The 25,314-nt window shown below is 40.9% G+C and overlaps 1 protein-coding gene across 6 annotated transcripts in view; it reads right to left on the bottom strand.

Moving 5' to 3' along the window:
• The window catches only part of GPD2 (glycerol-3-phosphate dehydrogenase 2), a 59,458-nt gene that overhangs the window by 26,058 nt on the left and 8,086 nt on the right, over nucleotides 1-25,314 (bottom strand). For 2 of the 6 annotated variants that reach the window (XM_035566054.2, XM_035566057.2), the window contains exons 2-6: nucleotides 21,425-21,532; nucleotides 13,064-13,235; nucleotides 8,789-8,913; nucleotides 7,676-7,773; nucleotides 6,463-6,626 (exon numbers count right to left, since the gene is read on the bottom strand). In XM_035566054.2, the coding sequence (XP_035421947.1) occupies nucleotides 6,463-6,626; nucleotides 7,676-7,773; nucleotides 8,789-8,913; nucleotides 13,064-13,235; nucleotides 21,425-21,526 (661 nt within the window). In that variant the 5' untranslated portion in view covers nucleotides 21,527-21,532. Of the gene's footprint in view, nucleotides 1-6,462; nucleotides 6,627-7,675; nucleotides 7,774-8,788; nucleotides 8,914-13,063; nucleotides 13,236-21,424; nucleotides 21,533-22,268; nucleotides 22,559-22,784; nucleotides 22,943-23,268; nucleotides 23,347-25,314 lie in introns of those variants that run through there. The other 4 variants (XM_050711446.1, XM_035566058.2, XM_050711445.1 and 1 more) reach the window with 4 other exon arrangements.

Genomic DNA, 25,314 nt, shown 5'->3' with positions numbered 1-25,314 from the left:
CAACCTTAAACCCACAGCGTACAAACAGATGAATCCAGCAAGTCAGAGAGCAAAGCCAATTTAATCTGTGGCTCCCCTGAGGTAAATGTAGTTCACAGTCCTGCCCCCACCCCAACCTCAGCCATAATCCCTGGTTCCTGGAGGTAAGAAAGCACTGGAGTGAGGAAAATTCTGCAGCGGGATATAATGATCCAAAATGACAGGGACAATAATGACAATGAATTTCATGTCTCCCAGTCATGAGCTGGGGATGCTTGACTGGGCTGACTTACACAATTAAATTGTTACAGGTACAGCAGGAGATGCAGTTATCATCTGCATGCTTTTGGGAACGACGCCTCTGGAAAAAAAAAAAAAAAAGTGCTCTGGAATGCTCTGCCTTTTGTTGTGAGCAAAATACCGCTCCTGTAGGTACAGCTGTATGTTTTGACAGAGGAAAACTGGGTTAAAGATGTGAGCCATTTTAAGCTATTGATTTTATTCCTTTTGAAAACGATAGAACAGGCTCTGATGGATAAAGCATTACAAGATTCAAGTCACCTTGCATGGAGATGCAAGGCAAGTAAACATAGACCCAGCTGATTTTATCAGAGAATTCAGAAGTACTATTTATGACAGATTACCTTCCCCACTAATATTTATACTAACGTCAGTAAAGAAAAATACCATTACTTCTATAGGTTCAGCCAAAGACTTGCATTTCATTTTGCATGTATTCCACTAGAGGCAGCCAGTATTAGCTTTACAAGCTCTCTCATAGCAGGCTGCTGATTTTCTTCAGGATTTCGCATACAACTCTATTATATATAACATGGGACAAAATGTATTTGAAAATAACTGGATACGGAGAATACAGAGTCTTTTCCAGGTTGTACCTACAGTTAGTGTGCCTGCAAGGCTTCTCTCATTCATCTAGTTTCAATTTTGAAATACCAAGAAATATGGTTAGTGGTGTATTTCACCTATAGAAAAATCTTTTTAGTGACAAACTGTCAGAGAGTTTTTGTATCCAGGGAAGGAAAAAAAGTCATGGAGTTGTCTGCATCTATAATACGGTAATACCCCTATTACAGCTCATAACATTCTCAAAATATTAATTTGTCAAATATGAATTATAAAGCTATAACATTTCATAATTCAGGACACACAAATACTAGGAAAATAGCTACAAGATCTTAAATAAAAAAAAAGCATTTATTCCATTTTTGACAGTTTAATGAATGCTCTACTCTTTTGCATTGATTTTTGTGTCCGTGTGTGTATGTGTGTGCGTGCACAGATGTGTGCCTGGGAAGGATTTCTCATGGGGTTTGCTGTAAACAAGGAAAGCTAAATCCTCTGCCAAAGCTTCTCTTTTCTATCTTTAAATAACCTTCATATTAAAATATTTCAGGAGAGAATAAGCACCGAGAATGCATGAATACAAAGAACAGCTACTTACATTCCAGTAAGTATACTGGAAATTTGTAAAACAAGACATTAAGCAATCAAATACCTTGATGTGGCCAAGCAGTGACAGAAGTAGTATATGTTAATTCCTGTTTTCAGAAAGTAACAGCAAATTCAAAGAGCGGAGTCAACGAAACCCTGAAATCTTAAATTCATGACTGACTCAAGAGCACAAATTTTCTTTACATACCTAAAGGCTCATCTTGAAAGACAAAATATGTAAACAAAAAAGTCTGCAAGCACCTAAAGATAGAAGATGTGCCACTTAGAATATCTAAACACTTTAAATATTCTGGACAGTTGCATTTCTACTTTAATGTATTCCCTAGTTTTTAACATAATGAACTATGTATGATTTAAATGGAGATTAATTCTTCCATTTAAAATGCTTTAAAATAATTCTGCATATGATCTTGAAATCTCAGCCCCGTTCTGCATAGTGCTGCTTTTCCAATTTTCCTTGAGCTACATAAATGAAACTGACAGATCACTGCTCAGATAGCAGCCACATTCTTCCCCCAAAATGTTGCCTTTTTGCTATTCAGGAGTATCCTAATACCAACAAATGCTAAATTAAGTCTGACATGTACCCCTAAGAAACAAACTTGTAAGTTGTGGCTTCAAAGAAAACCTTGAATAAATAGGACACATTGTGTACACCCAGGCTAACATCCAACATATGCTTTAGTTTCCTGATGCTGAGACAGAGCAAGAATAGCCTCTGGTAAAGTCTGATTTGCTATTGCTGGTACTTCCAACATTTATAATGCACCATCTTTTTTTTTTCCTGTAAAAACAATTTTTAAAATGTAATTAAGATGACCACAGCAATGTTTCAGAACACAAGATTTCCATGAATAATGGATCATTTGACATGCCACTAGTTTGATCAACAATTACAAAACAAAACAAAGAGCATTTCTGATCTTTCCTTTGACAAAAGAACATTGCAACCAATATGTATATTGCTGGACAGGTGGTTTTATCCAGTTGAAAAGTAACCTACATAATGAGCATTTTAAATTCTTCCCTTTGGTGGCGGTGGCAGCAATCAACATGCCCAACAGTGAGATTCTGCTAGTAGAAGTTATTTAGAACTACAAAAAAAATAGAAGTATGAGAGAGACAGGAATAGAGAAAAACAAAAAAATAAGAAAGTTGCATTTCTACAACAGCTAAGACACTGTTCTTAAAAGACTAGTTTATCTACTCATTACATGGCAAAGACAGGGAAAGGATGGACAGAAAAGAAAGATGACCTATTCTAAGATTCAAATGTTCTGATTTTTTTTGCTATTATTTAATGCTCTAGTTTATGACTATTTCTGGTAAAAGAACTAAAAGGAGTGTAATTCAACCTCATCTTCCCCTTCTCCACTTTAAGTTCAAATCCTACTCCTTTTGTCCTCCATTCCTTTGGATTTAGAGTATGAAAGTGTATTGTTAAAATTCAAATCAGAAATTTACAATTTAATGTGCTTGCTGACACATGACTTAAAGCAGATCCACTGTTAACAGAACACAGGTTAATTGTTCAAGATAAATCAGTTAACATGTTATAATCCAATGTGAGCCCATCTACACTGCAGACCATAGACTGACCTATGGAGGAAATACTACAGCGTACATCTGTATACAAAATTTCATCCTGGAATGCGGCATGTTATAAATGTATACAACATCAGTCAGAAAGTTCTTATTCTGGACAACACGCAGCCTCAAAGTTGCATCACAAACTCAGAAGTATGATACCTCAGCCTTTCAGAAACTTCTACACAATGAGGTTTTGAGGAGCTACGCATTTTGTTCTGTTTTTAAACTGCAAAGCAGTAATTCTCTAAATTCTTGAGAAAAAAAATATATAAAGTAATAAGACTCTGGACAACTACAGATAACAAAAGCAAAATAAGGCCAGTTATACTAGCATAAACAAGTTGTTTCCACTGGCAGCAAAACTTGAAGTCTGTTTTTGAGATCTCTCACCACATTAGTCTAAAAGTCTTGCTAGCATTGCAGCTGTTCCACTGAAGGGCAATTGTTAAGAGCCTATCAGATACCTGTCTTTATTGAACTTGCATGAATAAACAGTGATTACACAATCCTCATGCTTCATGAAGTGCCCTTCACTATTTGCACATTTCCATTGCTCCCCCTTTTTTTCCTTCTTCTATTTTATTCTTTGTTTTAAATACGCAGAATGTGGGTTTGTTTCCTATTGCCTGGGAATGCAAGAAAACGAGAGACATCCTGGTCTGAATGACTCTTGCATTGTATTGCTGCACAGATGTTTTCCACTAAAAGACCACATGGTATCTTAGTGATGAATTTTTAGATTTATTGCAACACTGTTTAAAACAATTATTCATCCAACAAACTTGAAGATCAACTTTAAGGTTATCTTGTAAATGTATATCCTTAGAATGCTGAAGTAGTAAATATCTGTGATATATCCAAACCATCTATTTAATCAGAAAAAACTTCAATAGATTATAGATTCCTAAGTTCTAATGCTCTTATGAGAGGTGTAATTACAGTTAAGAGAACCACTTCATTGTTCTTACATACTCCTGGGATCCCTTAACAGTCTAAGGGAAGGAATAGCTTATGATAATGAAAAACTAAATCTGAACTACTTCTATGCACGGTACTTACAGCAGCTCTTCTTACAGTACACAAAAGTTTTCGTTTCTTCAGTTTGGCACAGTTGAAGTACCACATAACCCCACTAGAGGTTATTTAAAAAACAAGATTTGTTATTCACTCTGTGTCTTAAAGGTAAAGAAGATAATTTGTACTTCACCCTAAAGAAGGCAAGTCTATCCTTTTAATCTCACCTACTCCCTCCCAAATAAGAACTTATACAAGCATCCAGGTCTGTTTTTACTCCGCTGGGCTCTGTATGATATAGCCTACAATTACCAACATGCATGTTTGTCAGAAGCCACACTACACAATACTACCCAAGCCCAGTGTGTTTCAAGAATCCCTCCTACTTCTTCCTAGTAGAAAAGCCCTTATTGATAAACTGATGAATAGTATAAATGTAGTTCTAAAAAGGGAAAAATACTACCTTTAAAATCAATTGTGTGAAGACCCTTCTGGCTTCTAAAAGGTCAAAAATTACATGTGCAGGTAAAAGCTAAGAACTGTTCCACTACTGAAGTAAGTCAGTGTTTTAAGCTATTTATTCTTTGGAGGAATTTGTCTTTTTTGCCCTACTATCCTCAACACATTTGACTTTTTGATATTATCAAGGAAGTTTTACCAAAATTTTCTTTTTTTTTTTGGGGAAGTAAGTGCAAGAGACCTGGAGAAAGGGGAATAGAAATCCAATGCCAATGAAAACACACTACAAAACAGCATACAAGCCTGACGCAAAATACTCTACCTGCCAGATATGTTAATATAATCAAGTGCATCGCATCAAGAAAGTTACAACAGTATACCCTGGTACTCCAACCTGAGCAGTGCTTTTCATCATTTTGTTTTTCCTTTACAAAATTCAGTATTTAAGAATACTGATGTTCTGGCTGTTTGGGGATAAAACTAGCATAACATTACAATGTACTGAGACACTGCAATATGGATAACGCTCAAGACAGCTGTGCATAAACAGACAAACTAATATCCTAGACAAGCAAAATTTCTAGGTAGCTATTTGTCAAGGAAGCCAACTAATCCCTTACCAATTTTGTTTACAGACTGTCTTGTATATCTGTAGATTCTGACGGGACAGAGATGGGGTTAAGGCACTCTCTTCTCAGAAGATCCACTGAGGCACCTGTTGCAACAAAACTTTCCTACAGACTTACCACTAGAGACTTGTTTCACCAAACAAGACAAAAAGGCTCATCTGTTCTTGCATTACAAAGATGAATTACAATCCTTCAAAACTTGGGGATGTGAGTAAGCGTGAACACTTCTGAACATGAAAACTGCTGTTTCAAGACAACCGCAATAGTAAGTTCTATTAAATCACCATTCTATTCTCAATGAACATTGTAAGACTTGCAGAAAGCATTTATGTTCTCTCAGACACTGATTTTGTGTAAATGCTATACACAAACATACCTTAATCTATTGTATCAGATAGTCTTAACTCAAGCTGGAAGCATTTTTCCTCTCATGATTTTATGATCTTTTCACTTGAAGGGGTTGCTATAAGACTCAAACGGTTTCTGTTCAAGTCTCTACTATTTGATTAGAACTACAATGAAAGCTCTCTTTGCAGACCAGAGAGATTTATTGCCAGTACAAAAAAATAATTCATCCAGACCTCATCCAACCCTGTGTAAGAACCACAACTGGGAGCCAGATCATCTAAATCTGGTTTTAAACTATTTTCAAACCAGAAGTATACAACAGTAAACCATTTGGCATTATTGGAATGACCACACTTGCCTGACAGACAATTCCTCAGAGTAACTGTTCTGTCTGAGAAGAGTTCAACCCAAACACTTGCAAGTAGTGTTCTACATAGCATGCTTTATACTAGGGTCATAACTTTATTTAAAACAAGGCAAAGCCCAAAGTAAACACAGGATTCTGAAACCTAACAATATATAGCTATTAACTAACTAAGAATAGTTTTTACAGTATAGTCATGAGGATATTTAACTTCTTAGACAAAACAGGCTGAAGAATCAAGTACCACATGCATAGAATATTTGCAGCAGAAAGAACCTGGCCTCTCCAACACAGAAAAGTCATACACAGCTGGATAGTTGTAGGGAATCACTAGAACACTAGGAGGCCTTCACATATCACTATACCCACTAGCTAAGAAAACAGATATATTCTCTTGTACACCCCTAAGTTATGGTGGTGAGCAATGTAAGCATCCATTTGACAGACAAATTCAGACGCAAATTGAATCCTTCAAGTTGTTCTTCCCTTTGCAGAATCAGCATACCTGATATGTAGTTGCATATGGGTGTCATCCCACCAACCCCCCCACTCTCCCCACCCCAATACAGCTCGAAGTAATAACAAAAGCACTGGACGGGAACGTACCGTCATAGTAGACAATAGCTCCAACAAGCTTATCTTTGCGTAGCATTGGAAAGAGCTCCAAGGCTCTTGACTTGCTAAGGACGTAACTGCTTTTCAGACACTGACTTCCTGCCACGAGGTCATACAGTTTTATTCCAACCCAGTAGTACGGCAATTGCCACCATCTGCAGGGAAAAAAGTTCCAATGAAATGAAATAAAAAAAATGCATGCATGCACTTATTGTTTTAACATAGAACACGTTAAGTAACACAGTATGCTATATTACACTAGTTTTAGTTTTGTACTATCATACAAATTCACAATATCAAAATATAGCGCAAAAAGTTATGATGTATTGTTCACTTTATTTTCAACTAATCTGCTCACTACAGTAAGTCAAGTACATTCAAGACTGTATTTATTCTAGAATTAAGATCATAAATTGTTTTTCTACTTCAGTGTAAAATGAAAAAATAAAGCTGTGTCTTGAAGGAAGAACCAAACTTTTGGCAAAAGATGAAAGAATTCCTGAAATGCACATCTCAGTAACACCTCCTCCACAGACAAGATCAACTAAATACAGTCCACTGCAGACCTACATGAGCTCCCCCTATTACAAGCCCCCTAAGACAGGAATAAGGCTATACATTAAGATTAATCAAAAATTCACTTTTATAAGTAGCCTGTTCTACTGAATAACTGTCCTTACAGATACAAAAACACCTAACACAAATCACTTAGTCTCTCATAAGATGATGAAATTGTTCTCTTAACAAGAAATTGTCACATACAGCAGAAGGCCAGTGTACCGGCTTACTGCACTGACACTGGCAGTTGTTAGGACTACACAGTACCTTGTAAAGAAAACTATGCTATAGCATGCATTGAAGACAAGGATGTACTGGAAAGAACAGTAAGTAATAGTCTGGGAATTATGAGTTCACTCCAGCTGTGAACTCCGCTCCTTCACACCTATTGTAACAGTAAAAATGCACCACAGAGCAGAAGTCCAAGTGGTGCTACTGGGCAGCAGTGATAGCAGATTGGTGCCATAAGAGAATTTCCTCTACTGCAATACGGCAACATCTCACCTCCTGGAGGACAAGATTTGTGACAGGTTTAAAGACACGCTTGGAAAGAGACATCTGTAAACTCCTCTAGGTAAATTTCTCTAGGGAAATACCTTGCTTGTCAGAAGAAATAGTAAAGGAGAGGTACAATAGCAGAACTTACTTGTAAACAGGTAGCATTATAGGCAAAGGAGCTGATAGGTGAGGAGCAATTTCAAGCAGATTTGCACGCTCCTGAAGTGCTTCTTTCACCATCCTGTACTGTAAAAGAGTGTATATGTGAATTTTAAGTTACCCAGTTTTGTCTCAACATGCAACATTTAATGAAAAACTGCTTACCAATGCAAATACCTAACAATTTTTACAGTTCTTTCAGGAACACACTACCATTTGCTGAAAATTTCAAAAATTAATAAAAATATTTTCCAAACAAGTTGAGTACTGTCATTCTGGTATCTTGACACATCAGTTGAACAATTTTTCATTTGAACACAAAGGCCAATAAGCTGTGTTACTGCTAACTATGAGCAGGAAGCCATTAAGGAGGTTTAGAAAACATCCCAAGGTATTGCTTCTGTGCCGATTCCCACGATTAAATCCTGTACTAACTCTGAGTTGCAAATGCAGAAGTGTTCCTCTCCAAATCAATGCGCATCAATCAATATGAAGTTGTTCTTTGGGAGAAAAAGAAATGCTGATTTCTATAGCTAGATAACTATGCCTTTTTTTTTTTACCCCAATTAGTCACCTTTTTTATCTAATGGTATTATGACCATTAAAATGTATTTTAAGTTAGAGAGGTTTCAATGAGACGACAAATTCATTTCTCAAAACAAGAACATCGTGCTTCCACCAGACTAAGGCAACACAAAAATACATGCGCATTAACTTATAATTGCGTATTTACCATATTTTCTTTATCCATTTTAAAAATCAAGACAATCCCCCTCTCCCCCACTACGCAAATTCCTATCCAAACAGGTAAGAACCTCTTTTTATTCTCAAGCCAACCCTGTTTCTGCCCTCCCTTCCCAATATATACACACACAGTCTAAAAGGTACACCTATTAGATTGCACGTAAGCGAATTTATGCAGAGATGGCTGCACCAGTTTCCATGTTCTGGAAAGTTCAACTGGAGAATACATTTTCCTGTTTTGTACTGCACAGCCACTATACTCAGTCAAGTATTAAAAAATAAAGAGAAGTTGGATATGTTTGGGATAAGGGAAGTGTCTACTAGCAATTTTTGCTTAACAACCAGCATAAACAATTACCTGCTCAAAATCCAACTTCATGATGGCCTTCTGAAGATATCTCACTCCACCATGGATCAATTTAGTACTCCTGCTGCTGGTCCCTGATGAGAAATCATCTCTTTCTAGAAGGGCTGTTTTTAGTCCTGTGTTACCAGAAAACCAAATTAACTTCTTAAATTACACAATTTGTATGTAATTCATTAAAGACACTTCTCTAGGGTAGAGACAATCACAAGAAAAATTACTCTGTACATGGATAAATTTGTATTCAAAGTGTAGTGCACTGTCTATATTGTAATGAAAAATTTTAGCCTTCTTCCTAAGGGAAAAGTCAAAACAGAACTTAAACAGAAGCACATTAAAACCTGGATATTTCACAATAGAAAGGCATTACAGTACATTATAGGGGCCATGCTCCCTCAAGCAAATTATAGTTTGTATTCATGGCAGGAACAGAATATTTTCATGAATACTCTTAACTCTTTGCAGCAGAGAGCTCTAAATCTATCACACTAGTAATTTCAACAGCATACCAGCCAGGCAGACAACTGGCATCTTTGTCTTCTTTCTTCAAGTTTGCTTAAGAGGTGCCCTGTGATGGGCTCTCCTGGCACTGATGTGCTCACGCCCAAGGAAGAGCCCACTGGATCAACGCTTTCAAGTCATCCCCACAATACCACTGTGAATCCTGGCACAGCCATTATTTTGCTCCCCAAGCAGTTTACTCAAGAAAGCTGTAGCACCCAAAACCAACCAAATCTTAATGCTATTCTACTGAAATAAGTGATTACGGATTGGAGGAAGACTTGAAAGGAAAAGCATGGTGAACTTCAACGGCAGTGGCAGGGCTCCAATGCAACCTTATTTGTTTAACAGACAAAAAAGAGGGAGGTTTTCCTTAACATAGACGATATTTAAGGTGTAACGCAAGACTACGTAAATGTACCAGAACACCAGACACTATGTATATTGCAAGTTGAAAACTTGCGACCACTTCTAATGAGACCATCATCAGCCACAGGGCTAAGATAAAACATGCTGTGTTCCGTAGCTTTGCTGCATCCAAGCCAGACCAATCTTTCAGGTTTAAGACCATATTCAGCATTTCACCATAGGCAATCACTCCATTCAAAACCAACTGTATACCAGCTTTACAGGTGTAATCCACAATCACAGTCCCAGATGTTTAAAGATAGAGCAAACCCCCCTGATTTTTATGGGGAAGCAAATGAACAACTACTTCTAATACTGAAGCTTGTTACTCATTATTTGTGAGTTTGCACAAATATGAGTTTGCCATAAATTCATTTTACCAACAAAATTAAACAGACATTATCAACATGCAATTTATAACCGTGGAAGCTCTGGTTCAATGTGTGTCACTACCCAGACCTTGGTTCTGGGGACCTTCAGAGGCTGTTTCACTTTTTTTTTTTTTAAAAACATTTGGATCCAGAGATATGGAGAACATGCATGCATATGTATAATATTCTGTCATATATATGAAATTAATTTTATAATTAAGACAAATATGTATTATATTAACTGAGCTAGGAACTGTAGGAAAGTGAAAAACTAAGTTTATCTGCAGCTTGCTATGTACTTACTACGACAGTGCTCATTCAGACATCCTCCTTTTACACATTATATAGGCAAAGGGCACATACACAAAATGTTAGTTACTAGACAGTACAAACATTTCAGACACATACTCAAAATGCATGACACTGCCAGGTGCTGACAGTTTTACTAGCACAAAAAAGGGATAACCACATGGCTCAGAAACATTCATACGAGTCCAGAACACACAGTGCTTTACCATGAACATTGAGCATTATAAGGCTTGTTCTAACGCAAACTCTGAGCGTGTATGTTTGTGTCCCCAGTTACACTGAAGGACTGGAAAAAAAGCTTTCTGTGGGTGAAGGCACGCAGCCTCATACAGCAGTCGCTATGACCCCACACACCCCAGTACTGTCTGCAGTACGTCCTGCATACGAAGAAAGTGCTGGTACCCTCATCTCGAAGGAGACTGGCATTAGGTTATTTAATGGAAGTTAAAAGAAAGGAAGAGAAAGGAAATGTGTGATTAACAGGTGCTTTTTAACGATAAGATACAGGCAACAGCCTGTATCTGGCACACAGCTACAGGACAGCCGTCACTGACTCCCAGTATCCAGCATAAGTAAACCCAACTAAGAAAAGCACCACAGGACAAGAACATGGCAATCTTTCACTTACAAAACGTATGTAAACATATGTAGAAGGACAATCTGTTATAGAAATTAGCATAACAGACCCCCCTCCAGCACCGGAGGAATCCTAAAACTATGCAGGCAAGGCAAAAGGAAATTCAGCGATACTGTTTCTGAAACCAACAGCAACAACACAACTGTGATGCCCAGGGAGGAGAGCACTACCTGCATTAGAAGCTATCCCTCAGGTCCCTCCTTCACCGTCTTTGAGGACGGCTTCATATTTTTGGTTGTTGAAAGTAGATTTTAACATCTGTTGGTCTCCCAAAATTTATGTCCTTAAATTATTACTGGTAACTTCCAAAGATCAGAGTAATTTGTTTTTGTCAAATGTAACAAAGATTAATGGATATAATCAGAAATAATTTGGTGAAGATATATCAAACACATGAAAAGCAAGATTTGTTGTTAAGTGAAGCAAACAGAATAAGAGCAAGTTCCATGAATGAACAGCAACAATGCACAATTCATTACCAAATGCCTAGGAATATTTCACACTTCAGAATCTACTGATATGATCATAATGTCTAGTCAAAGGATAAATATAGATTACCTATAATATTTTCTGTTTACCTTTACAACTGCATTTTCCACCACAATATAGCAAAGGCAGAAATTAAGAGATACCTTTTCGTGTATTATTAAAGGTAACTTGGTAATAAACTGAATTTGTATTCATCTCCCAATGATGCATTACTTACTGCTCAATCCATTTCAAAGCGCTCACACCTTCTGGACAAGTGTTTTCTAATTCAGACTCCACATAACACTCCTGGAGTCAGGTGTTGCCTCTTACTTCTGACATAACTACATGTTAAGAACCTCCAGAATTTTATGACTATATACTACTTTTTGTACCGTATTCTTTCCCCACTTCAGTTCCAAGAACTGAAACAAGGTCAAGACACACAGACACTAAGATAGTGATTGATTCCCTTTCATTGGTCAATTCCGCTAAAAAAAACAACGGATAGACAATATTCCAAGATGAGCTTTTCTCACAAGTCTTTACACAGCTTTTTGAATAAAAATACGATATAGCATTTTAACAGAACAGGACTTGATGCTACGGCCTCTTTCAGAAAGACAACCCGTGCATTCTTACTTCCTTATCTAAAGCTCTATTTTCACTGAACTTGTAAAATTACTAATCATCTCTGAGAGCAGTCAAGTTTGATTAGGACCTGCTGGCTACGGTTACCGTGCAAGGTGGATGACAGCAGGTGTTGGTGTCCTACATTTTCACCCCATAACTAGAACTCTGCACAGGACTGAAAGGCTGCAGAGGCTGCCACACCTCTATCAGGCAACAGATGTTTGATACTACATATTCTCAGCCTCTCACAGAAGTCAGGTAAAAAGCATGATCTTAAACTCAATTTACTTCAAGCTTTTCCAAAGTTAAGGCTACACATAAGGTTAAGATTCAATTCTGCCACTTTGAGTACCTTCTTAAACCAGTTACACAGCTAATCTCCTACAAGAAAAAAAAAATCAGAGCACAGACCTACTCCATGCACCTGCAGACTGAATGATGTGTCTTCATTGAAAATCCAGACAGACTTCTCTAAATCTGCAATATAACAACCAGCTATAAAGCAACAGAAGCTGTAGCTATCTCACATTACAAGAAATGAGCTTGAGAGCCACTATGCCTCATCCAGAATTCATGCTTGCCCCTTTCAACGTACTTGCTAGAAGTGCTGTGCAAGTGTCTTCTCTTTGCTGCAGACACAAGTGTGACTACAGATAAACCTGCTAAGTAAGAAGCAACAGAAGATAAGTCCCTCCAGGAGTGGCCAGCAAAAAGGCTTATGTTAACGTGAACTGCATAAACATCTAGACAGTGAAGACTGCTGAAACAAAAATAATGACTTTTCTTTGAGTTCATTTCAACTTCTGAGATCAGAAAGTTTTATAACCAGGCATTCAGAGGACATGTCCTCGACCTTCAAGTGATTTTGAGAAAGCCAATCTGATTAATTTGTTATAAACCATGTAATCCAAGAATGAAATGCAATTTATTTTCAAGTCTTACCCCTGGTGACTGCATCTAAAGCACAGCCACATCCTGTCGCTCCTCCACCTATAACAAGGACATCAAATTCACGTGTGGTTTGTAGTGCCAAAATCTGCTCTTCTCTTGTGGGAAAATCGTGCTTTATTGGAACAGTCACTGCTTCTGCAGCTTGGACATTCACAAAGGTACCCTACAATGGTTAAAAACAAAACATAAGGATCTGTATTTATTGTGTATACAAAAATATACATGTACACATACATACACATGCAACAACAAATCACAGCACTTTTTATAAACAAAGGAAAACTCAAATATCCCAAGTCACCTAACCTAGATATGATGACAATACTGTATTAAAACATTATGGAACAAATAGTATTAACAACAGTAAGGGCTAACACACTGAAGTGGGTAAGATGAAGTAAATACAATGCTGTATTCAAATGCTATTACTTATGTTATAACTAGGAATAGACTTCTGCTATGTGAAACGTTACAGGATGCACAGGAAATAGTTAAAAAATACACAGGTTCTCAACTCTGACAATAAAATCCATCAAGCAAAGGACTTAAAGATTAATGTACATTTTATATTTTAAAATTGATTGCTTGCACAGTGGCATTAATCTAAGCTCAAATTTGATTAAGTTCATAAGACTACATAGTTTCTTCAGTGTTTTAGTGTACGATATTTGACAAACTATTTCTACATTTTTTTAAAAATCTTCTAAACAAAGCAAATTATATCCTTCAGCCCGCTAAAGTAAAACTTTTCTTTACAGTTACAAAAAGTTAACAGTGTGGCAGTTTGCAGAGCAGTTCAGATTCTACTGAAGTGGTTTGGGAATCTCTCCAGCACACTGCTGATTTTCTGCAGGCCACCCCTGCTCCCAGTGTAGTGACCCTGGTGAGAACGGCTGACACGCTTGCTTAGTCCACAAGTATGGGCTTTGGTTTAAATGTTACGGCTTCAACTTATTTCCAAAGGCTCTCTTCAGTTAATATAGATTTAAAATGAATTCTGCAAACCTTTGCAGTCACTGGAAATCACCAAACCTTATTACTGAGCACATATTTCATAAAACATGAACCCACAGCAATGTCTCACGTAACAGCACAGTAATTGTATACACAATAGGCTACAGGCAGGCATCAGTTATTCAAACAGTTAAATAGGATGCAAGATCTTAAGTCATGTGTGCTTCCTCTGATTTCAGCTCCAGGTCTTTTCCTTACAATTTTTCCCCATTCACTATTGTCCCTCATTCTGCACACAGCTAGGCTGTGACTCTCTCTTCACTATTTATTTATTGAATACACAAAGGATCCATCTTTTCCAGAAGAAAGTAAATTCGTTTGACAAAAATACTACTTTCTTACTATTATCTAAAACAATCTACTGTTCAAATAATCTCTTTCCAATCACTACTTACAACCAGCATTAATTTGACACTGGCAAGGAAGCTCCCTTATTTAAGTTTTTATTTCCAAACGTTTCTTGAATAAGCTGAACTAGACGACTTTCTCAGTTATAAAATAATTTTATTGCTTATTGCACTGTTAACTGTGAATTACAATTCCTACAGAAATTGCTCCCACGCTCAGTCCCACCATACAAACACACCACCACATGCAGCTTGCCCTGCCTTGGTGTTTCAGTCATTGCTCAGCTGATCTGAGTTCCCCTGTAGTTACGGAGAGCTATCTGCTCGTACAAGCCATCTTCAGGTTTTAATAACTCCAAGCACTTCCCCTGGCATTTGCAATGGAACGGGAATATACACCTGCCATAGTAAAACAGCTTGACTGACAAAAGGTAGCTCAGCCGCTTGCGGCCATCTGTTCCTATCTGCAGCTGAGCGGGTTTCCAGAAGCTATCTGGCCAAGTGGTGCAGCTCCTCTTTAGCAGGCAATTCGCTGGTTGTCACAGAGCTCTGTGAGCAGACCCGGGGAGTTAAAGGTAAGTGATTCTTGCAACACATCCACTGTAAATTAACAGCCAATTCAGCCATGCACATGAAGCCTAAACTCGGGTTCAGTTATGATTGAAGAGTATCATTTCTCAGTGTCCCTATAAACTTATCACTATTGTACAACAGGAAAATAAAGTCCGTAAGCAGCAGTCGTGTCTGAAGGAAGTGCATATTCAAGAGACAATTAATGATCACATTCATCCCGCAATCATGTGTTATACTGACTAGAGTGCAAGCAGCTCATGCAAATCAGGGCAGCCACAGCTACTTCCATTCTGTGTGTTACAGCTCAATGAGGAAAACTGGGCTAGACCAAGAGTGCTTAACTTTATCTCAGGAAGATATGTTTCCTTACTATAATATAATAAAAGAAAAGGGTGAGATTCAAAACAAGGAAGCAGAATCTGCCGAATCATGACAAGCTATGGCATTACTACTTGTTTTTCCATACGTACTGCTCTCAGTTAGTTGATTAGGACATCAATAAGACAGCGTACTTCGAAATCAAAAAAAGCTATAACTAATAACATCTACTGAGTAGATTAAAAGGCAACAAATTAATAACACGGACCAAAGCCAGACTCCCTGCTTCCCTCCACCCACCCCACGGTTAGCGCACCAGGAGGGTTCACGCACTGCCTCGCCCAGCGCCGCAGGCTCAGGAGGTGCCGCTGTAGCAAAGCGAGCAGATGCAGGTTCTGGGTGCCACAACAGAAGTGCGGGCAGACAAGCCACAGCCGAGAGCCGGACGGTGCCCACACCCGAGCCACGGGCTGCCCTTGCTCCGAGGCACTGTGTGGGCCTGCGGTGCCTGCAGCTCCGGCCCGGCTCTGCGGGCCCCACCCTCTGTGGGTCTGTGGGCCACAAGGGCACCGCAACGGAAGGTCTCCTCATCAAGGGCCCGGCTGCAGCCGCAGAGAGAGGCACGCATGCTGCTGCCCCCAGGAGCTCAAGGCGTTACCGAGAGCAGAGAGGTTAAGTCAAAATGAAGAGGAGGAGGACCCTGATCAGCCTCCCCATGGCATCATCTCCTCACTCCCGCACATCTACACCCGTGGCGGCTGGCAGAGACCACCCAACGAGGTACAAAGCCTTGGGGCTACACAGAAGTTCAGCTTCTGCATTGCTCTGCAGCCCGGTGAATCCTGGGCACTGCCATCTCCCGCCTGGGAGCTGGCACTGGGAGCACCCTGGCACTTCTCTTCGCTCCCTCCTCCGTGGGCTTCCCCTCCCAAAGCAGGGTGAGGGCCACAGGAGGTGTTTTCCCCGTGAATAGCTGGTAACTGCAACGCTGCAGCCTTCCTGCCTGCATCGGCAGGGTAACAGCCAGCACTGCTGTTTGGCTTCCTCCACTGTCCATGGCTCTCCTCAGCAAGCTGTTGTATTAAGCACACGTTTTAGAGCTGTATAATTGCAGGGAATATACACAAGCCACTGATACCAGTTTCCTATTTTCCCTAAATATCACCCTGCGACTAACAGATAATAGCACTGAGAAGGAAGCTTAAGACAGATGCATCCATGGCTTATTTCTGCATGCGTTTTGGCTGATCAAGTTCAGCTACATATGCTCCACTTTATAAGCTTTAAACGAAAATTGAAAATCCCCAGCTCAAAATGAAGTTTTGCACTAGATGTCCAGATGTGCCTTCTTCAGCAAAACAGGTGACTATTTTCAAACTATTACCTTAACTTCAGGAAAATAGGAGAATACATGAAAAAAAAATCAGAGTACAAGAAGTGCTGATATCATTTAAAAAAGAACAAAAATAGTTAAACTAAACACATTATCTACAACCAATACAGTAGAAGACAGACTGGAGTCCCAAGCAAATAGCCACTGGTACAGCAAGAGCATAGAAATCAGCACACCAGAAACTGAAATATAAGCAAAGTGATTAGCACACTAGGAATTGATAGAGATATGATTCATCTTGCTGTCAATTAAATGTGAGACTGAAGAAAAGCTGCATACAGGGATTCCATCTGCAATAACGTGATTAGTTTGGCAGTGAACAAGTATGTTTACTGAAATAAGCAATTGCTGTTTATATCTACAATTTCTCAGGCAAGAGTTCCTTGAATGGTTTTGATTACACTCTTAGCGAGAAGAAATGTAGTTTGGCAGTCTGAATTCAATCAAGAAGTTATAAAGTGATCTAGTAATCCATAAGCAAGTATTCTTGTTAATTTGGCTAATGCAAATCACCAGGTAGGTTCACAGAGCCAAATTTATCATCCATATTCATTAAAAAAGAAAATGGAAGTAATTAAAAACCCAAAAGCAAGCCCTGATGCATTATCATATTATCACTCCCTGCACTGGACTCCCCATGACAAGCAATTCCTGACCGCCCAACAATGCGCTCACGCACCAGGAGGAGAGAAGGATCGCTGGGTGGGCTTCGCTAGGGAGACACAGCACTCTTACAACTCCAGAGCAAAGCAGTGCTTTTTCCTCAGTGACTACAGAAAGAAGTACCAGTAACCCCTGAACCAAACCAAGCACACTAAATAATACCCACATCATATCCAGTACAAGCCCACTTGGCTCAATGAAGGCACACAAAGCACGAACGCGGCAATGTTGTCAGCATCTACAAGAATGCATCACCTTTGCCATTCCTATCTTTCAGCTATCTGAATATTGGAGGCCAAAACAATGATGTACACAGCCTGCGTGCTTCAAGTCTCGTGTAGGGGTCCAACTTCACCTCAAGTGATGCGATTCTTCTTTTCAGGAGCTCCTGATCATTAGAGAATTAGAGAACGCACTGTACACAAATTTGAGAGCTGTCTGCATTGTTTAAGATAAATTTCATTTACAGTGGTAGCATTGAAAGAAATTTAGAAGTCTACACACATTTTTGCTCTGTGTGAAAATCATTCAGAAGGGACTAGTTTCTTCAGACCTCTGCACTACCATCTGCAGGGATTTCCCCAGCTGTTTCCCTTTCTCTGCAAAGGGATTTTTTTTTTTTTTTAAATCTAAACCAAAAGCCTCCCTGTCAGACCTAGGCACTTGCCCTCAACATCTCAAGCCACCAAGACTGCACAGAAAGCTCAACCGCCTTCCTCAAGGCTAATAGTTACTCAATAGGAAAGAACACCTGTGTGTTTACTGAAAGAGATTTTGCTTGAATTAGTGTCATTCCTACTTATTCCCTTACAGCACAGCATTAAACTAAGCCAGCTTATTAATTCAGTAAATACCCCAGTGATCAGGTTACCATTCAAGACACAGAAGTGCAATATTCATCTATCAGCTTAGGAGTTAAATTCAACAACAGTTCTGTCATGTCAACACGTTCCCATCCTCCTCCTGCTCAGCAGGAGCTGTGTGTTGTCAAAAAACAACACACAATACGAGGAGTTGACTGAACTGCTTGTATGTCTGCATATGCCATACATAATCAGAGGATATATATCTATATTGCCTCCATTGCTGTTGCAGAAACATTCTCCCAAATGTCAGCATTTTTATCTGTGTGTGCATAGAAAAATAAGTTGGAATAAACAACCTGAAAACCAGGACAAATTTGAATCAATGGTGCCTTTTATTTCCAAGGTGTAAACACCCTACAGCCGTTTATATACAGGCAAGGTTAACTGTGCTAACTGTGACATTTTCCTCACAGTCCAGCTTCGACCCTTAAGCCTAGAGAGAACAATATACATTTGAACATCTGAAATTGCCAATACTCACCGCTTTCAGCAGACAAACCACCCCCTAATATGCTTGACTAACAGATCCAAGGGAACTCCCAGCCACTCTCAAGGGCCAGAAGCTTGCAACCCATTAGCTTTTTCCCTTGGAATTACCTGGGACAGCTGAGTTTCACAAACACCTAATATCAGCTGAGTGAACATGGAAAACAAAGAGAAATAAGTCAGCTATGTTGTGTGTTCAGAATTATTAAACAAGGTTTTTTTTCTGTAAGCGGGTGCCCCTCATTCCAGGGGGCTAGCCACTACACAGACACCCAGACCCCCTGGGTGAGGCAGTACTTACAGACATGGGGAAAGATGGAGCATGCTACTGCACTTGCATTTTATTTTTATCTTACGTGATGGATTCTGTTCATGAAATAACAAATAGACTTCCCACAATGTGTAGCCAATTAGTGCACACCTTGGGGCAATATCCCTCCCTGGCACAAGAAGGGAAGATCTTTGCCCTAGCATACATTTGATTGGCAGGCATTATTAAAAAGAGGACACTTGGGCTGGGGGATATGCCCACAGCTTAGATATGTCAACACTACAAATGGACTGTCCTCCTTTGTGTCAATCCCTCCAGTTATGTTCCACCTGCTGCCCTATATTAGGTGTTTAAGGCAGCAGCTTTAAGGGACATCACGTGGGAAATGTGCAAGTTAGTACAACATGAAAACAACATGCTGTTCACTTGACAGATCCATTTGCTTACACATATGCTGGAAATTTTTCAGATCCTCTGTAGACAGATACTACACAATAGGTTCAGAAATCAAGGAACAAGTGGATATTTCATTCTGACACCATGATCACCTTCTGCAAAGGTTTGTTTTTTAAACTGCCTTTAAAAATTTGTAACAATCATCCAATAACAAGACTGGAAATTCTCTGAACCCCGTAACATTGCATATACGACAAATTAACTATCCAGATCAGTTTTGCCTTCCAACTTTGCTTATTTAACAGTCCTAAGATTTGAAGCTGCAGTTTCTGACAGTAATGAAGCCAGACTGTAAAATCCTGTGATAAAGACTCCAGAGAGAGTCAGAAACGGCATTAGCAGCTAGGCGCAAGACAGGCAGTCCAATGGGAAGCTCACTTATAAAGCTAGGATTTATTTTCTGCAACAGTATCTGAAGCTATAAGGATCCTGGCTTATCCACTTTCCAGCTAGGTCCCCCAGGAATGACTCATCTCATTTGCTTTACCATTATCTCAGCTGATTTCCTCCTCCACACAGAAACAGCCAGAAGTTTCAGATTATCATTTGTTTGGACCAGTAGTGCACACCTTCATCAAGCTAAGAACAGACTGCCTACCATCACTCACTGCCTTACCCTGAATTAGACCACTACAATTACTTGTATTCCTGGCCGTCAGTTTCCCCATTTTGAATGGGAACCTACAGTAAACGTGTGGCAGCTAGGCAGTTCAGAGTAACAGCCTGCCACTGATAAAGAGCTGACCAGCTACATTTCTGAGGTGAGAAGCAGAAAGCTCCAAGCAGAAGGTGCACCTGCTCACCCAGCTGCTGAAACTGGTATTGTCTGAAAGGAAGGAGGAGAAGGCACCCCCCCCCCCCCCAGGGCTCAAGCTTCTTCCAAACCCAGATGGACAGGCCAGAGCTCTGACTGCACCTACTTCAAACCATATGGAAAATGGATTGCAAATATTGTCAGCCAAGGGTGAGGTACCAGCCTCAAAGCTTACACTTAACAGCAGATAAGACGTGTCTCTTTATATGCGTCTACTGACCCTGGAAAAAAAGTTATGAAATAACTCCAAAGCACAGCTCAACTGCATTAAAAATAAGAGATTTATTTGCTTAAAAATAGTAGCTGATCAACACCAGATCTGCTTAAAACAATCCACAACTTTGCTTTTACTGATTCCTTTTACTGATTTTTTTCCTTGGCTTCTGCATAGAGAAGTAGGGAAAAAAGCATAGCTGCTTCAATTTGGCTGAAGAAGTAGTTATGACAGTGAATCTATTTTCTACTACAGAAAGAATCAATCCGCAAACTGGATGGAAATCTACTGCATCTTTCTGATACCACTATTTCACTTTAACAGTATGTTTTCAACATCAGCCTTCACTGCTCTTGGAATTTTTATCTTGTCGGCAAGCCTTAATTACCTGAAATACAGCGCTGAACTGTCATGAACATACCAGCATCTAGGTTGTGCCCACCCAGTCAGACACCAGTCACCACGAGAAACGGGAGCCTTGCAACTGACTTCTTTGGCACAGAGCCCATCCTGAAACAGTTTTCAGTTGTCCGAACTGGCCGAGAGCTGCCACAATCACTGCTTTAAAGCTGAGATTTTTCAGAGGTAATCCTGGTGGTTACACTTCAAGCTGCTACGTTTGAAAATACCTTCCAAACTATTTACTACTTAGACTTCAATCAATACTTTTCACTCCTGCAACTAAGTGAAACCCCTCGTAGTACCCAAAGAACATTTTTAAACGTGAGAAATGATTTACAAGAATCATACTTCCCCACCGGTTAAAGACCTACAATAGCGAAACATCATTTAACGCCATCCTCCAGATAGCACCCAGCAGATCAAGCTGAGAGGCTCTTGGCATTCCTTTCCAAAGGAAACTATTCGTATAAGCCTAACATACGCTCAAACAGATTTTAAGTTTCATATTTTATCAGAAGTCATAATTAATACTTACGTGTTTGTTTCTATACTGAGAAAATTGAGAGAGGCCAAAAACTGTTGCTATGGCACCTCCTCCAATGAGAACAGTTCCTTTCACTGCCTTCTGAAATGCCATTTTTTACTGTAAGAAAAGAAGATAAAAATTAATAGGCAGTTTTGCCATGTTAGAATCTAGGCTACACGGAATAGACCATTTGTAGAAGCTAATGACAATGTTTTGACAAGTTGAAATTTAGAGTAGCAATAGATTAATTAACGATTTTCACTGCAATACTAATGATTTCTAAACAAAATGTAGAGAGGGGCAAGCCAGAACACTGGTATTTGCTATTGAAGCTGACTGACAAAAGAGTATTTAGATACACAGGTAGATGTGTACGTACATACACATTTTGTGCCGTAAGCACTTGTCACATAACCGAGCACTTACAATACCATGGCAGAGGCAGAACGAGAGCACCCTGTCATCAGCCAGATGGCCACCAAATCCTCATCACAACACAACAGCTGATCTGCTTGACAAAATCACCCTCAGCTACCCTCCATCCCATCAAAACTATTTCTACAACCAAATTCGCCCAACAGCACTCTATCCTGGATTCCCACCAGGAATTACGATTCTGCTCTTCACAGTACACCAAAGCTTGTCCTACCCAGAGCGGTGCAGAATGCTAGTCAGGAAACAGGTCCCTCAGCAAGAAGCAGCAGAGACCGCGGAGAAGACTAAGTGGCTTAAAACAAGTGCAAAACTTCATCATCTAGCTACAGAGGTATTAAAGCTGGGCCTATGTAGGTCAGGCAGATTCTTGAAAGGGCCAGTGTTTGGATGCTGAATGAAAAATTTGCATGGAACTGACCTGAATCTTAAGTAGGCACAGCCTAACCCATCTTCCCAGGAGCAAGGCGGCTCGCATCCCATAGAAACAACATGCAACAGATTTGAGCAGCTTCAGTCAGTGCTCCAAGTCCTTAGGTTACGAGGACATCTTTGTCTGTGCCCCAGATTCACACAGCAGTCTCTACACAAGAGATCCAGCACCGTGAAGACTTTGAGCACAGGCAGGCGATGCATACAGCAGGTCTGCAGAGCAGCAGGGGTGGCTCTGGGCCCTATTTCTTCTTTCCGTCTGCATAATCATTACTCTTTCTTAAAAAGATTTACAGCAAACGTGTTTAAAAACACAAGCCAAATAAGAAAACTTCATTTTAAGATGGTATCAATCTTAACTTCATTATCTGTGCACTATGCTTGCAGCACATCCATGGGGGAAAACAAATGCACAAGCAATTATTGTAGGCAAATATTTTAGGTATAGTTGTCACGTGTTAGTATTGTATGCACTGGTTATTGTACAGGAAGCAAAGACTTGTACCTTCCCAGAAGGCTTTTGAAGGAGCAGCATGTACGTTCTCAAAGGTTCCCAACACAAAGATAGCCTTTCTCGGTCTCTATGTAGAGTATCACACAGCCCATTCAGTTCCTACTTCAGTTTTAAGAAGTACGAGTTTAATCTTTCCTTCATATCATGACCTGGGGGAGTCAAAGGGAAAGGCAACACAATCCCCCTGCAGCATCTCAAAGCAAGCTCACCGCCGCCTCAGAAGCTACAGCAGCTCTGTAGGAACGGGGCGAGCAGCGACCCGAAGGCAGGGAGCAGCCCGCTACCCCCAGCGCGGCGCTCCAGGAAGCGGCGACCTATGCCAGCTGCAACGCTGACAGGCCACCCCGCACCTCCCCTACACTACCTAGAATGAACAAAGTACCAGAATTGACAAAAACCAGACCCTACAAACGCACACCCTACCACCTTCAGTCCGTCACTGATACAGCGTCCCCTCTACGTTATCTGGAAATACCTATGGATACTCCTGAAGCCATAGCACAGTACGCACCTCACAGGAATTGAGGTGTGCCATCACCACACTTTCAACCTCCTGCAAAATAAGAAAAACAACACACGACAATCAACATCAGCTCACATACTGCCTATGGCTGCACAAAGCATATGGCGATGGCGAACACATACACAGCATCCAAGCACTCTGTGTACTATACATTTCTACCATACGGTTTCTTCAAGTCGCTAGAATAATAACTCAGCTTTCAGAATGCAAACTGGTGGCAAGCGCAAAGCAGTTTCACACACCTTACGCAGCGGCAGAGAATCGCTTCAAGTAGGACTACGAGACCCTAGCTTACAAATGCCTGCTCCGGGAACACAATATGCTCTACGATCCAAGTGAGTTTTAAAAGAACAAATTAGCATCTTCCAACGAGCCAGCTCACATGTCTGAAGAGATGCTGGCTTTCAAGAAAACAAATGGAAGCATGTCCACACGCTGCTTTTTGTAATCAAGTTCAGCAAAGGGTGATCGCTGAAGCACAAATCCCTACTTGTCCCAGTTCAGCTAACAATGAACAAACTAACTGCGAGTGCTGGCTCAGCAGCTGATGCGAGGCAGCAAGAGCAGCCTGCACGCTCCCAGCCAAGCGCCGAACGGCGAGGCAGCCTCCACCAGCAGGGCCAGCACCGGCCTGCGGAGCAGCAGAGCCCAGAGCAAGGTCACGAAGCCCAGGTGACCAACTCCTGCCTCCCATTCACCGCCCTCCTCAAGCCTTTTCCAAGACTTCCTCGCGCAGACCAGGTACGCACCTACCAGAGGTGAACCTCTGCATTCTCACTCACTGATTAAACACTAGCTCTCCCAGATAAGAGTTTGTTAAAACAATCCCCCACAACAACCACAAGAAGTCACCCACAACACCATCTTCGATTCAAAAAGCATCTCTGTCATCAGCTCTAACGCAATACTACACCGACAAGTTAATAGCTTTTATTTAACCATTTCCTATACGAAAACCTCTGCTAGGAACCCAGCAAACTCCACTGCCGTTACATGCAATAAGTTCTCCTCCATTTGCATAAGTAGCTTCAGAAGACTGACTGTCATTTAAGAGATTATCAGAAGCAAATGAAAGTTCAGTTCAAAACTGGTTTCTACAAATTTTGGATGAGAAATGCAGAATCTTTACGGTGTAACAGACACTATTCTAGTCTTTTGGCACACTAACCTTTTCCACCTTTAAATTTGTCCCGGTGAAGCTGTTCACCCTACAGAACCCAGTGCAGGTTGCACAGCACGTGCAGAGGTCTGCAGAGCCCCACCGCTGCCCGAGAATGCTGATGCTTGGCCACAAGAAGTCAGACCCAGGGAGCCGAAATTCACCGCCTGCCTGGCCGCTTCCACCGGCCGCAGAGCTGGCTTCCTTGCATGGAGCCATACAGAGGGTGCAGGTAATGATGGCGGGGAAAAAGCAAGAGACCAAGGTTTGAGTGTTTGTGTATACCAGGCTGCAAGTCACAGCAGTAGGGCAGCTGCTCAAAAGCTGAGGTAAAAGCGCTGAAGGAGGACCTGCCCGGACAGCCGTGGCAGCCACCTCTGCCGTCTGAGCTTCCCGTCCCTACAGGGGAAGCGCGGCTGCCCACACAGCGGTACGGTACGGTGGGATCCAGCTGCCCGCCGCCTCCCACGGCCGAGCGGCGTGCTGTCAGCACACACGTCAGGATTTGGAGGGCTGCAGTGAGCCTCCTCGCTCACACAGCCGCCTCCCAGCAGCTAAGGCAGCGCCAGGAGGCGGCCCACGCCGGCACAGCGGGGCGCGAAGGCGCGCGTGCCTCGGGACTGCCTCACTGCTCCCGCACCCGTACCGACGCCATCCCGCCGCGGGGACTGTGCCTGACCACGCCAAAACGACGTGCGATGTGCCACTAGGACGGTTCCGCCACACTTTTGTTACTCAGTGACACCAGGAGGAGCCCGGCAGCTCAGTGCCCTCGCTCTGGCCGGGGTTAGGGCCTCTGTCAGCACGGGGCCGACCCTCACCTGCTGGGTGGCCGGGCC

Source organism: Cygnus atratus, chromosome 6 (genome assembly GCF_013377495.2).
Source record: "Cygnus atratus isolate AKBS03 ecotype Queensland, Australia chromosome 6, CAtr_DNAZoo_HiC_assembly, whole genome shotgun sequence".
NCBI lineage: Eukaryota > Metazoa > Chordata > Aves > Anseriformes > Anatidae > Cygnus > Cygnus atratus.
The sequence above is the reverse complement of the archived record's forward strand: the minus strand, read 5'-3'. Positions and strand labels throughout refer to the sequence as shown.